We start from the raw sequence: 14810 nt of genomic DNA on the forward strand, positions 1-14810 counted from the left end.
AATTTATGTTCATTAATCCTACAGCCAAACTTAAAAAGTGGATATTACTAACCCCATTAAACATCTGAGAAAAAGGCTCATAGAGATTCATAACTTGGCCAAGGTAAGAGCACTTATAAGTAGCTGAGCTTGTATGTTCACTAGGTCTGATGGCAAGGCTCGGAGTTCATGTTCTCACCCCTCTCTTGTCTTCACTTTCTCTTCCAGGTTGTTCTGGACGTTGGTTGTGGATCCGGAATACTGTCATTTTTTGCTGTTCAGGCTGGAGCTAGGAGAGTGTATGCTGTTGAAGCCAGTTCAGTAGCACAATATGCTGAGGTAAGGGGTTGTATTTTTACAGCAGCTACTAACCAGATCTTTGGTAAACTTCAGGGGACTGGGTGATGGGCTCTTCCAGGTGGGTCATTTGGAAGAATTTTTTTTTCACCAGTCTGATTTTCCTTTTTTTCCCCCCATTGGGATTTTACTGCTGCAAGAATCCAGACTTCATTGTTGTAATTGAGAGGAAAACAAGTTTTTAAGCCATTTCACGATCCTGGAAATAGAACAAAACTTTCTTCTTCCCCATCCACTGGGTGGCAGGTGGGCCTGGGGGAGATGGATGTTTTCTTATCTTTAATGACCTACTGAGGTGAGGAATCAGACCTCCCTGGAGCTAGATTCATTTTGTTTTTAAGTGCTGTATGGACAACAGCTGTACCACTCACTTTAAATTTTACTTTGCGCTTAAGGAGCTGTTGCTCCATGGTTGTATTTGGAACACAGATAGATGTCTGTGTTTCAGGGAGTTTTTTCAGATTTCAGGCTCTGATTGGAGGATAGGGCAATGCTTTGTTTTAATATAGCCCTCTATTACCATTATGAAATGTGTACAAATACTAGAGAATAAGTCAAAGTCAAGAGTCCGGTAATAATGGCTTTCGGTAATACCTGGATATAGTAATGACCCAGTCATGGCTGCACGGATTTGATGGATTTGCACACGTGCCCGAACAGGTAATGTGCTTGTCATTCACACTGGAAGGAGGCCGGAGTTTTAATGAGGGACAGGATGACCGAAAGGGAAGCTTGCCTGTTCCTTCTGATGAGCATCGCATGATGTTCTCCAGCCCCAGACAACTGGTAGCTCAGGGTGGCGGCTGGCTTTGGATTGCGTGAGCCAAGAGGGACCAGAGACAGGTAGACTAGTGTGGCATGTTTGGAAGAGAAGAATGCAAGAGCCTAATAGCTGGCAAGTTGTTGAACTCTTTTTTTCCTTCCAGCAAATGTTGGATAAAATATTTTTGGTCATTTGCTCCTTCACCAGTTCTTAAACGTTTTTAGTGAAGATTAGATACATGCAAAAGAATATTTGTCAAATGTGTAAGTGTAAAGGATCATGATGCATTGATCATGGGCCTTGTACCTCTTTTCAGAAGTGGGCCATTAGCATTTCCATTAAAGATCCATGTGACCTGTTCTGATTGCTTCTCCTTTCTGCTTTAAACAGAGGGAACCACAGTCTTGAATTTTTGTTTCATTCCGTTGTTCTATAGACTTTTACCACATGTATTTCTGACCCTAAAAACAAATCCCTTATGAACTGTTCATAAATGGAATCATCATGTATGCATTCTTCTATAGTTTGCTTTTTTTAATGCCACGTGATGATCATTTTGTGGATGCGAACAACAGTTGTTTACTTTTCTTCAGTGCTGGAAACTGTGCTCTTGTATGGGATGCCTCAGGTTGTTTGCTCACTGTTCTGTTGGCGGACTTACAGTGGCCTCCATTACAGAAGTGTTGTTACGAATATTCTTGTACAACACTCCCCATTACATCTCTGCTAGAGTTCCTCGGCATCTACACATCAGTAGAATTGCTGGGTCATAGGACAGGCCTACCTTCCACTCTGCTCTGTAATTCTCACTTGTTTTCCAAAGTGGCTCTTCCAGTTTTCACTCCCTCCAGCAGTAACCAAGAATGCCATTGTTCTACAATTCTGTCAGCACTTGATATTGTCAGACTTTCGAATTTTTGCCCATTTGGTATTTATGCTATGATGTTTGCAGTTTTAATTTGCATTTTCCACTTACTAATGACTTTGAGCAACTTTGCAGGGTGTTTTGGCCACTCTCTTCTGTAGAATACCTGTTCAAGTTTTTTGGGTTTTGGGGGGACAATTTTTATTTTGAATTTTTTTTTCAAATTCTAATTCATTTGTAGGAATGATTTCTATATTCTGGATATTAATCATTCCAGTTATGTATGTGGAAAATAGCTTTTTACAGTTGGTATCTCACCTTTTCTCTTTCTTTATGGTCCTATTAGTCTTGAAGTGTGGAATTCTAAAAAAGAAGAGAATACAAGCTTATGAGGAGAGAACCTTATAAAGTGCCTCCACTTAGATTTTCATAAATCTGAAAATACATTCCTAAGGATTAACTTTGTCTCGGGTGCTGCTGCTCAGGTGCTGCTCAGCCATTCAATCATATGTTCATTCAGTCAGCTCCGACAATTCTGGGTTTTGGGAATATAAGAGTAACTACTGATTAGGGTCTATTCCTGTCTTCAGAGAGGTCCGTCCTTCCTTCCTTCCTTCCTTCCTTCCTTCCTTTCTTTCTTTTTAAAGATTTTATTTATTTGACAGATAGACAGAGATCACAAGTAGGCAGAGAAGCAGGCAGAGGGGGAGGGGGAAGCAGGCTCCCCACTGAGCAGCGAGCCCAGTGCGGGGCTTGATCCCAGGACCCTGAGATCATGACCTGAGCCGAAGACATAGGCTTTAACCCACTGAGCCACCTAGGCACCTGAGAGGTCCTATTCTAATAAGAGATTGATCCTGTTGTGCCTTGTATCAGACACGACCCCAGAAAAAGAGTGGCATAACTCAGGGACTTTCTTTTTCTTGTACATTTTGTGTTCTCATACATTTTAAGGCGATTCAAGACATATTACTTCTTTTCAAAACCTTGAAAACCTAATGCCCTTGGTTATAGTATTTTAAGGAAAAACAAGAAGAAATTAGCTAGAGACAACCTTCCATTTCCTAGCTGTAATCCTGCCTCCATCCCCAGCATAAACTTTCAGTAATCATCAGCACACCACGGGAGGAGACATTCTAGAACTGTCTGTGTGATTGGTTTCTCCAAGAGAATCCTCTTCCTGATTAAACATATCAGTAGGATTGTTGCCCTTCTTACAGAGTGGGGCTGCCCTCACAGGCACTTGTACCCAGAGTGTGGCTGCTGTATAATTATAAGGGTCTCTAGCAAGAAGCTAATCCACAGGAGAAGAAAAGAGAAAGAATCTGAAATTTTAAAAACTTTTAAATTTTTAAAAATTTTTTTTACTATGTTGTGTTAGTCATCATACAGTACATTATTAGTTTTTGAGGTAGTGTTTGTGTACAACACCCAGTGCTTCACGCAGTCCATGCCCTCCTTAACACCTGTCACTGTGCTCACCCATCCCCCCACCCTTCTCCCATCTGAAACCCTCAGTTTGTTTCTCAGAGTCCACAGTCTGTCATGGTTCACCTCCCCCTCCAATTCCCTCCCTTCATTTTATAAACTATTTAAAACTTTTTACATGATTTGAAACTTGAAATAATTTCAAACTTACAGGTAACTTGTAAAAATAGGAATAGTTCAAAGGCTACCCAAATCTTTTTACCTAGACTCACCAGTTTTTCACATTCTACCCCATGTGCTTTATTGTTGACTCTTGCTTTCCTCTCCTCCCCCGACATGGCTATGTATGCACACATGTATCAATGTTCATACATATGGGGGTAGATACAGAGATGGACGTGCACACACAGGTTTATTTTAGCAAGTGCGTGCACCTGCACACATAGGAGTAGGGGGAGGAGGGGCAGAGGAGGGAGAGGAGAGAGAGAATCTTAAGCAGGCTCCACACCCAGCACAGAACCTGATGCGGGCCTCGATCTCATAACGCTGAGATCATGACCTGAGCCGACATCAAGAGTCATTCACCTGAACCAACTGGACCCCCCCAGGCTCCCCACACACACACTTGTTTTCCCGAGTCAGTGATAGATGCATCATGGCTTTTTATCCTTGAACATTTCACTATGTGTTTCCTAGGATTAAAGCTATTATATAACCAAAGAAGAACCTAATTTAAAAGTGAAAAAGGCGCTGTACAATGACTTGTCCGTCGAGTCTTTCGATGTTACTGATCAGCAGGTTCGGGGAGGCCATGGCGCGAGCGGGGAGCCCTTCAATGTAGGTGTGGAGGGAGGAGAGTCTCTACTGAACCGCATCTCGGCCTGTGTTTCATTTCCAGGGACACTTGAGTTTTCAAGCTTTAACACCAATGTTCTAATGAATCCCCAGAGCCATAGTTTTATGTTCTCTTTGGTTTGGGCTTCTGTAGAGGGTTTTTGTGTTTCGTACTCTTTCTTTTCTGTGTCTCGCTGGGGCAGGTTGGAGGCAGGGGTGGCTCTTCAGATGCTCTGGGGACTGCACAGAGCCCTTGACATCCTTGCCGGCAGGTCCCTTTGGCCCCCGAGACCATCCCTGCATGGGGCCCTAAGGACAGGCTAGTTATAATGCATTCAGGGCCAAGCATGATTAGAACCTTCTCGGAGGATGGATTTAGTGCCAGCCTGGCCCCTCCCGATGAAAACCGTGGCCCCCGCCGTGCCTCCGGCTGCTGCCGTGGCCATCATGAGAGGCTCCTGTGGGCCAGGCCTTTTCACCCTCGGGGAGGGCGACCCGTACCAGCTCTTGATTTCTGCTTCTTACACTGACACTCGTCTGCACAATTTGTAGGTGGCAAAATGCAAGTGTGAACCGCACACAAAAGATTTTCCCTCTAAGAATAGGCTTTCAAAGCAGCTCAGCACACAGTGCATGGTGCTCCTTTCGACCTTTTCATTATTTGGTAATTGAACCAGCAGACATTTAATTCTTTCCTCTGGAGTCTTCATTAAATTGCTCGGAAAAGATAAAATTGCAACAAGAAAGAAAAATGAACAAATTTAACTACCATCGCCTGTGCCTGGATACTTCTTCTCACGCCAGGCTTCTGGGCTTTAAGTAAACAGCATATTTTAAAATTGCAGTGAATTCAATTTCAGTTGCTTTCAGTGGCTCAAACTGATTTTGTAAGGGCTGACCCTCAGTCAGCAGGATGATGTGAGCGACTCCTTGTCTGGAGGGCACGTACATGGAGTCATTTTTTGCAGGATGGTCATGAACTTGCCCAGGGACAGCCACATGCTCTCACCCTGGGCCCCATCTGACATTTCTGGGTCAGTAATAAGAGATCATCCTTTTCCATGGAACAGGGCAGGACTAAATGTCTCCCATGGGTTTCCCAGCCCGCCCACCTCAACATGGTAGCTCTCTCTTGCTCTCTTTTTCCTTTCTTATGTATGAAACATAGAGAAGAACCTCCAGGATCATACAGATCAGGTGAAAAAGAAAAAGGCATTAATCAAATGTATACACGTATACGATCAAGGACGGGGGTGTTCCTTATTTTCAACTGTGTGCAAACACAGGTCATGTCTCTCCATCTAATTCCTCAGAGGGCCAGGAGAATAAAAGACTATGAGGGTAAGCAATCATGAATAGATTTGTGTGTTTTAAACAACTTAAAGCTCTCTGGCACCGAGATTTAACAATGTTCTTAACTGTTATTGGGCCACTTACAAATTAGACTTTCCCGGTACATTGTTCCTACATATGCCTCATTAGGATGATTTCAAAGGAGTCAGACCAGGTCTTTCTAGGTGATGGGGCAAGGGAAGTAAATAAAGGCAGGTGGAATTGGAGCCACTGTGTTCTGCCTTTCTAGACCTGCTGGATTCATGATCTAGGGTGGCTCTCTTTGAAATGGGAGCCACGACACACCTGTGGTTGTTTTTGTTTCAACGCACATTGGTTTTTTAAAAATGAAATTCCTCAATCACCTCAGCTGCATTTCAAGGGCTGGGCAGCCCCAGAGGCCAATAGCTATGGAATCGGGCAGTGCAGAGAGAGAGCGGAGTCCATCACTGCAGAAGGTCTTAGTGGGAAGCACCGCTGGCGAGGAGAGGACACGAGGGGCCAGACTCACTCTGTCGGCATGTGGCGGCTGGGCTGAGGGCTGCGTTCCCTGCCAGGTACTGGGGGCCCTGGCCAGACTGGACTAGCTCAGCGTTAGGGGAGGTGCTCTCCCCAGTTCCTCATGCTGTGGTCATTGTTTATTCCCTGATTTATGTGTGAATCTGTCATAGAACAGGTTCCCTAGGAAACAGACACTGATGCAGAGAGCTGTGTGCTGGAACTTGGTCACAGGGGGCTCTCGGGGCCTGATGTGTGTGGAAATGAAGGAGGCAGGATAGCACTGGCCAGAGGCGGCCTTAGGCTGCAGCATGGTCACGGTAAGGTGCACATCTAAGTCCCCAAGGTGACGCTCCCCATCGGACTTGAACCTCCTCAAGGCAAAAGCCTTTACGTTCCACATCTTTCTTATGTACACTCCCTTAGGAAGGGCTGTGGCTGGGAGCCATCACTGCCAACTTGCCAGCAGCTGGGGGAATGAGTTCCATGGCCCCGAAGCAAGCATCGGTCACAGCAGGTACTACAAGATCGAAATTCAGGATCCTAACTTGGGGCTGCAGACAGGAAGCTGGGGGAGAATGGAGTTAGAGATGTAATAGGAGATCCAGGGAGTGACGGAACAAGTTGTGTGACACTAAAAGCTTAGCCAGGCCATAGGGCAGTGGGTGACGTGTGCTTTAAGTGGAGCAAGATCTTCTAGAAATGGACTGCACCACCTGACATGATATGCCTTCTACTGTCCAAATAGCCGAAGCCCGTGAGGACACAGAGTACGTGTAGGACATGATCTCTTCTCTCAAGTAGTTTACAATCCATTTGGATTTCAAACAAGTGAAGTTCGCCACAAAGGACATTGAGTGCACCTGGGTGTGTGTGAGTGGCAATGGTGAGAAGCGACGGTGCCAGGAACAGTTCCCGTCTGCTGGGCAAGTCAGGGAGGCTCTCAGAGAGGAGATGAGATTTGAATGGAATCCTAAAGGACGAAGGAAATGAAATGCTGTCCTTTCACGCTTCGCCTCTTACTACCAACAACAACCTTTATGGAAACCCTTGGGTTCTTGGGCGGTTTGTCACCTTAAATGGGTGGATGATCTCTTCACAAAATGCACTGAAGGCCAGTTATTGAAAGGTACTTCTCATGTTTAATCCTGAACAGTAGGATAGAGCATATACTTTGAGGTTTTCTGAAATTATCCTGATTTCAACTCTTTGAGCTGGCTTTTTTTCCCCCCCAGTATTTTTAGTGTCTCCTGTAGCTTCCTTCTTTCTTCTCGTTCTCCAGATACCAAATGCCTGAGTCATGAAGTTCCATCCAGCCCATCAACACTTTTTATTTTTGCACTGACAGGAAAAGTTAAAAGGTGGCAGTAAGGAATCGCTGAAGGAAATAATACTAATAAGCATTTTGCCCAGTGGAACATTCAGGATTTAGGATGCTTTTTCACATCTATAAACACATAGTTCTTCAGGACTAATCTGTGAGGGGCTTGGGGCAGATAATATCATCCCCATATTACAGATAACAAAGAACCTTGGAGAAGGTAGGTCATGGAGATGGGACACAGCTTGTGAGACACGATCCCTTCCTTCCACCTCCTTCTCCAACATCCAGCTAAGCAGGGGCTTATGGTTCCCATGGAGGTAAAGAGGTTCATGGGTTGACTAGAAGCTGGAGCTCCTACCCCGATAACTAGTTCTTCCAGGAGCCAGGAGAAAAACCATCTTTTTCTTCATGAGGAACTGATTTCGAAGAACTTCAACAGGCAGACAGGTCTGCCATAGAAGGAGGAAACCATCCTCCTTTGGCAAAATGACCCAGTAACACACTCAGAGGAGCAATTTCAAGAAGTCCATGTTTGGGGCGCCTTGGTGGCTCAGTCAGTTGAGCATCCAATTCTTTTTTAAATTTTTTTTATTAACATATATTATTAGCCCCCGTGGTACAGGTCTGTGAATCGCCAGGTTTACACACTCACAGCACTCACCATAGGAGCATCCAGTTCTTGAGTCTAGCTCAGGTCTTGATCTCAGGGTCATGCTCACAGCATCCTGCTGTGCTCAGAGCGGAATCTGCTTCTCCCACCCCCCCACCCGCCCCTCCCCTGCCTTGTGCACACACATGCAGAAGCTCTCTTTCTCTCTCAAATAATAAATCCTATTAAAAAAAGAAGTCCATCTAGAATGCCACTGCATTTGCCACAAAACCCTACCCAGGAAATAAGAACCCTTCTTACCGCTGGATTGGTGATTGACAAGGCAAGAAGGCATATGGCAAAAAACATCTATGGCTCCTCATCTCACTCAGCACCCTGTTCCTCATAAGGTAGGCCCTGAACATCTTTGCTGGCATTAGAATTGATGATTCTGGAATCAGGCAGTGTGGGGTGTGTCTTCGATCCCTAGCATAATGGCCATGTGATCTTGACAAGTGTCCGTGTGACTTTGGCAAGTATTAGTTTCTTATTGCTGCTATAACAATTGACACGAACTTGATGGCTTAAAACAACACAGATTCACTACCTTGCTGTTCTGAAGGTCAGAAATATGAAGCAGATCTTGTGGGGCTAAAATCAAGGTGTCACAGGACTGTCTTTTTCTGGAGGCTCTAGGGGAGAATCTACCCTTTGCCTTTGCCAGCCTTTAGAGGCTGCCCGCATTACTTGCCTAGTGACTTTGGTTTTCACCATCGTCTTCTTTTCTCCCTCCCGCCTCCCTCCTGGAAAGAACCTTGTGTTTATATTGGACCCATGGAGACCATCCAGCATACTCGGCCCATCCCAAGATCCCTAATTTAATCAGAACAGCAAGGCCTCTTTGCCATGTAAGGTCACATACTCAAAAGTTTCCAGGGAGTAGGATGTATATTCTTTGAGGGGGGATGGGCACATCATTCTGTCTACCATAGTAAGTTACCTCATTTTCTCTATCTATAAATTTGTAGATAGTCCTAGTCCCTTGTGTAGGTGTTTATGAAGATCACCTGAGAAAATCGATATAGAAATTAGCACAGTGCCTGACATTCTCTAGCTTTTGTTACCATTGTTGCCATGGCGATTATCAAGACTATTATGGGGCCTCATTTCATCCACGTCTCTTTATAAATCAACCCAACAGAGATCATGGGAGGGGGTATCACCAGGCAACAGTGGGAGGTGTGGGGCCAGGCAGAGCACCTTTTTTTTTTTTTTTTTAAAGTCTGGGTTTAAATTGCATGTTGAAGTTTCCTTTATGACTTCTGTTTACAGCCCAGGTGATTACAAGATGCGGGGGCTCTGCATCGTGCCCAGCCCTTCTCGGAGCCTTTGTACACCTGCCGGAGCAGTGTGTTAAGTAGCTTGGTAACATCTGGGTCTCGGGAGAAATCCATAGCTGTTTCTAAATCATTTCCCCAGTAGAAACTGTGCTTACTGACCCAAATGTTCTCAGACGGCCTCAGGTGTGGTGGCTGTTGAGAGAGGACACAGCAGCTTGGGCACCAGGAAATAAATAGCACGGTGGCTCCAGACGAGGCTGCATCAGGGTCTCCTGCAGGATTTCTGTAATATGCATTGCTGGTCTCCACCCCCAGAGTTTCTGAGTCAGTAGGTACAGGCATGTGGTCTAAGAATTTGCATTTCTTTCAAGTTCTATGGATGTTGCTGCTTAGTCAGGAAACCACACTTTGAGAATTACTGGGATTACATAACATCAGAGATGCAGCAGCCCCCGGAAGGGATTTCCCACAGTGTCTGATTTGGGGAAGTAACCTGCCCCAAGCTCCCTCCAGTGACAGCAACACCCCCTTTCTAGGATGGATAAATTTTATTACATCCACTTTAGTAAACAGTGCAGAAAGGCTGGAAGCCTAATACTAAATGCATTGTGCACATCACCGAGACTTGGTCAAAAACAGCTGAATGGACTTCAATTTTTTTTTCATTTTTAAAAAGTTTGCGTTTATGTTTAACCTCAATTTCCTCATTTTCCCAGTTGTATTGAGAAATAATTAACATCCGTCACTGTAAGTTTCAGGTGTACAGCATGAGAGTTTCACTTACAGATTTTGTGAAATGATTACCTCGGTAGGTTTAGTTAACATCTGTCATTTCATATAGATACAATAATAGGAAAGAAGAGGAAATTTTCCCTTGTGATAAAAATTCTTAGGATCTAGTCTCTTAACTCTTCTCTGTCATATAACAGTGTTAGCCATAGTCTGTACCGTCTATAGTACATTCTAGTACTTATTTCTAAGTAGAAGTTTGTAACCTTTGACCTCCTTCCTCCATTTCCCCATCTCCCCACTGCCACCACTGGTAACCACAGATCTGATCTCTTTTTCTCAAGACTTTGGTGGGATTTTTAGTTTTGGTTGTGTTTACTTCTTTAGGATTCCACACATAAGTAAGATCATAAAGTACTTGTCTTTCGCTGTCTGAATTATTTCACTTAGCATAATCCCTTCAGGGTCCATTCATGTCGTCACAAATGGTAGGATTCCCTCTTTTTTATGGCTGTGCAATATTCCATTGTGTGTGTGTGTGTGTGTGTGTGTGTGTGTGTGTGTATGTATCACAACTCTTTTATCCACTCATCCATTGATGGAAGACTTAGATCATTTCCATATCTTGACTATTATAAAAATTGCTGCTGTGAATATGGGAGTACAGATGACTTTCAGGTTAGCATTGTAGCTTCCTTTACACCTGCTCCCTGCATTTTTTTTTTTTTTTGCTTGACTGAGGTATAACTGATATTTTGAAAGTGCAATAAAATTAATGTATACATCTTGAAAAGTCTGGACATATGCATATGACCATTATTGCAGTCAAGGTACTAAGCATGTCCATCACTTCCAAAAATTTCCCTGTGTTCGTTTTTGTTTGCATGCTTATGTTTGTTTATGTGGTTTTTTTTAAAAAATATGAACACTTAACATGAGATGTCCTCTCTTAATATATTTTAAAATACACAATACCATATTGTTAATTACAGGTGATATGTTATACAGATTTCTAGAATGTACTCATTTGGGGCACCTGGGTGGGTCTGTTGGTTAAGTGACTGCCTTCGACTTGGGTCATGATCCCAGAGTCCTGGGATCGAGCCCCATATCGGGCTCTCTGCTCAGTGGGGAGCCTGCTTCTCCCTCTCCCTCTATTACTCTGCCTGCTTGTGTCTCTCGTTCTCTCTGTCAAATAAATAAAATCTTTTTTTAAAAAATAGAATATACTCATTTTTCATAACAAAAACTTCATTTTTAAAAAATTTATTTAAGTAATCTCCACCCAATGTGGGGCTTGAACCCACAACCCCAAGATCAAGAGTCATATGTTCTTCCAGCTGAGTCAGCTGGGTGCCCTACATAGCACATACTTCACATCCACTAAGAACAGTTCTTCATTTCCCCCTTTTCTAGCCCCTGGCAACCACAGTTCTAGTCTCTGCTTCTAGAAGTTGGGCTATTTTAGATATCTTGCTTAGATGCATCATGCATTGTTTGTCTTTCCGTGATTGGCTTATTAATTTAGCAAAATGCCCTCAAGGTTCATCCCTCTTGTTGTTGCAAACGGCAGGATTTCCTTCTTTTTTCAAGGCTGAACAATATTCCATTATATGTATGTAAACCACATTTTCTTCATTCAGTTGTTGATGGACATTTGGATTATTTCCAGGTCTTGGCTTTTGTGAATAACCTTGCAGTGAGAGTGCAGCTATCTCTTCAAAAGGCTGATTTCATATCTCAGATACCTACTCAGAAGTGGGATTGATAGATCCTATGGTAATTCTATTCTAATGTTTGGTGGGAACCCCACACTGTTGTCCATAGCAGCTGCGTCTTCCACATTCCCACCAACAGTGTGTGAGGGTTCCAGTTCCTCCACAGCCTCACCAACACTTGTCTTTTTGCTGTTCTTTAGAAATAGTCCTCCTAACAGGTGTGAGGTGTTCTCTCGTTGTGGTCTAGCTCTGCATGCCTTTGGTGCTTAGGAAATTAACAACAGCTCGTCTGTTTTATTTACTGGGCTTCTGGATCAACTTTTATTTCGTAACAGTCTGAAGGCCAAAAAGAAGTTTTGAAATTGATATCCAGTTTTCTCAGTTTACAGAGGGGGGCTAGAGCAGAGGTTTGCCCAAATGCACAGCTGTCCTTCCTTGGCTGTAGAGTGGTCGTGCTCACGGCCAGCACCGGCGTGCTGGTCATCTCGATATTTAAACTACAATTCCGACAACTCCTCAGCTCACTTCGCATCATCTAAAATATACTCTCCTTAAGCCAAAGTCTTTACTCGTGGCCACTTGCCTCCTTGTTCCTCCCCTAACCCTGAGCGGCCCCCATTGTGTGCGGCTATTGTCGGCCTCTGTGCGAGGCTCCATTTGATTCTGGGCATTAGAGGAGAGAAGCAGCATGTTTGCAAAAAAGTACCTGCTGACCTAAAGAATTTTTCTGCATGGCAGCTCCATGTTTTCGGGGAGTTGTGATCAGGCCACACATTTTCTTGGCAAGCCAAGCAGGAAGGCGGGACAGACTGTAATTTAAATTCATCCAAATAAGAAAGGCATCATTTGAGCTCTCCCGGGGAATGAAACTAAAAAGCATTTGGATGGTTGCTTACTTATCATTGCTAAAATGGTTTTCATGTCTTAGAATTCCCTTCAGCCCCAGCAGCGAATTCGCTTCTTGCTCACACCCTTCCCCTCCTGGCCCCCAGACCCAAATGTACTTTCTCCAGTCGGTTCCAGGCAGCTTGAGAGTTTCACCCTGTGGGAAGTGCCACAAGAGAGGAAACAAATTGTGATCCATGCTGGCTGCGTGATACTCTCGGGGGCCAGGCCAGCGTCTGGAGAGCGGAATACTCAACCAGATCAACAGGTTGGCTTCCTCCCACACTGTGGAATAATCGTTGTGACTCCTTATTTTCCACAGCCCTGATGAGTCCTCCTCTGCTCTGGGCTGATGGTTTGGCCGTCGGAAGCCTCCGATTGCTGTCCAGTCTTGCTCTTTTCATCTGCTGTAGCTGAGGAGATGATAACTGGTTTGGCCACCTGGGTAACTTTTTAATGATCTGAAAGACCACAAGGAGCCAGCCTTTCCTTTGTGCAGTCCCTCATTCAGCAACCTAATAGCGAGCTGGAAAGAGCTTTCGCGAAAAGAAGAAAGTCTGCTCCTCTCTGGCAGGAGCGTAGGAGCGCATGATTCTCTGATTAAACTCTCACGCTGCGCATATGATGGGGCATCTGACCTGCTTGAGACGGGCTGACTGCTGAGGTTCCTTGGTATTGGCGTTGATGCTTTCCTGCCAACAAGCCGTGAGATGACAGATGAGTGTCCCTCAGCTTGAGTGTGGATGGCAAGAAAAGTGGCCAAGAAACGGCCGGAGCCCAGCCGCCACCTGGGGCAGTGCTGGAAGGGAAACATGGTTTTCTTAAGGGTTACCCTCTGTGCACATGAACTTCAATCAGGAGTGAAACCAAAGCCTGCACCACAGGGGAGGCAGGACTGGAACAAAAACACAGTCTCTCCTCTGCCCCAGCGGACAAGCGGCCTCTGCTAACAGGTGCCAGACTTAGAACGGAAAGCAGGGAAGGCTTTTCTCTCCTCCCTAAACTCGTTTTCACAATATAACACTGGGAACCTCAGCACCTCTCTCCTGTTGTATTTAAGAAAGCAACTGCTTAGGTGTTGGAGCAGCCAGCGCTCGAGGCAGGGACCCGGTCATTCCTATGTCTAACGTACATGCGCAGTTCTTTGGGGTCTCATGACTGGCATACATTTTCAGTGCTCCTGTCAACAGGTGCAGAGTGATTTATTTGGAAAGCTTTGTATCTACGAGCGTATTAAGATATTATGTGCATTATAAACATATTCCAAAGGTAAAATGATGAGATATCATTATGCATTCACCAATAGCTAAAATTCAAAAGGCTGACCATAAAGCCACTGGGAGCCACTGTGGGGGGAACGGAAAATGACACAAGAACCTTCAAAAGCCATCGGGCAGCTTCTCTTAGAGCTACACATGTACTGCCCCAGGACCCGGCAGTGTGACTCCTGGGCGCGTACCTACGAGAAATGAAGATGCGTGTGTACGCAGAGATTTGCCCGCAGAAGCCTGGAAGGCACCCAAACGTCCATCAACAGCTGGGAAGACGAACGGACTGTGGTCCGGCCAAGCAGTGAAGTGCGAGTAAAGCGGCACAAGCGAACGCGCGGCTCCTCCACGTCGCGGCGCGGGCGACTTTCCGGATACCGCGCTGAGTAAAGGAAGCCAGACGCGGAGAAGCGCATTACTCTATCCTGGTGAATTTCTAAAATCGGCCAAACTGATCAGTAACGATGGCACGTCCGCGGTGAGGGGCTGCAGCAGGGTCAGCGTGGACCGGGCAGAGGCGTGGAGGCAGTGGGTGGAAGACGGATGTTTTCCATATCTTGACTGCGATGCTAGTTACACGAGCTTATGTGTTTATTGAAACACATCGAAGTGCACACTTCATGTTACATTACATGGAAACGGTGCAACAAATACGCACTAAACGTGGGTTGGTTGGTTTTGTTTCGTTTTAGAGAGAGAGTGTAAGCTTGAGTAAGGAGGGAGAGGGAGAGAAAGAATCTCCAGCAGACCCCGCCCCACCTGCTGACGTGGAGCCCAACACAGACCTCGATCTCATGACCCTGACCTCATGACTTGAGCCGAAATCAAGTCAGATGCTCCACTGAGTCAGCCGCCCAGGTGCCCCTGAACATGCTCTGTAGAAGCAAAAGTAGACTTCGAT

General features: G+C 45.0%; 1 protein-coding gene across 3 annotated transcripts in view; it reads left to right on the forward strand.

Annotated features, from left to right (window-relative positions):
• The window catches only part of LOC116872976 (histone-arginine methyltransferase CARM1-like), a 258896-nt gene that overhangs the window by 169323 nt on the left and 74763 nt on the right, over positions 1-14810 (forward strand). For all 3 annotated transcript variants that reach the window (XM_032866538.1, XM_032866536.1, XM_032866537.1), the window contains exon 5: positions 208-318. In XM_032866538.1, coding sequence (XP_032722429.1) covers positions 208-318 — 111 coding nt within the window. The remainder of the gene's footprint in view (positions 1-207; positions 319-14810) is intronic.

Source organism: Lontra canadensis, unplaced genomic scaffold, assembly GCF_010015895.1.
Source record: "Lontra canadensis isolate GAN:19392208 unplaced genomic scaffold, GSC_riverotter_1.0 scaffold31, whole genome shotgun sequence".
In the NCBI taxonomy this organism is placed as follows: Eukaryota; Metazoa; Chordata; class Mammalia; order Carnivora; family Mustelidae; genus Lontra; species Lontra canadensis.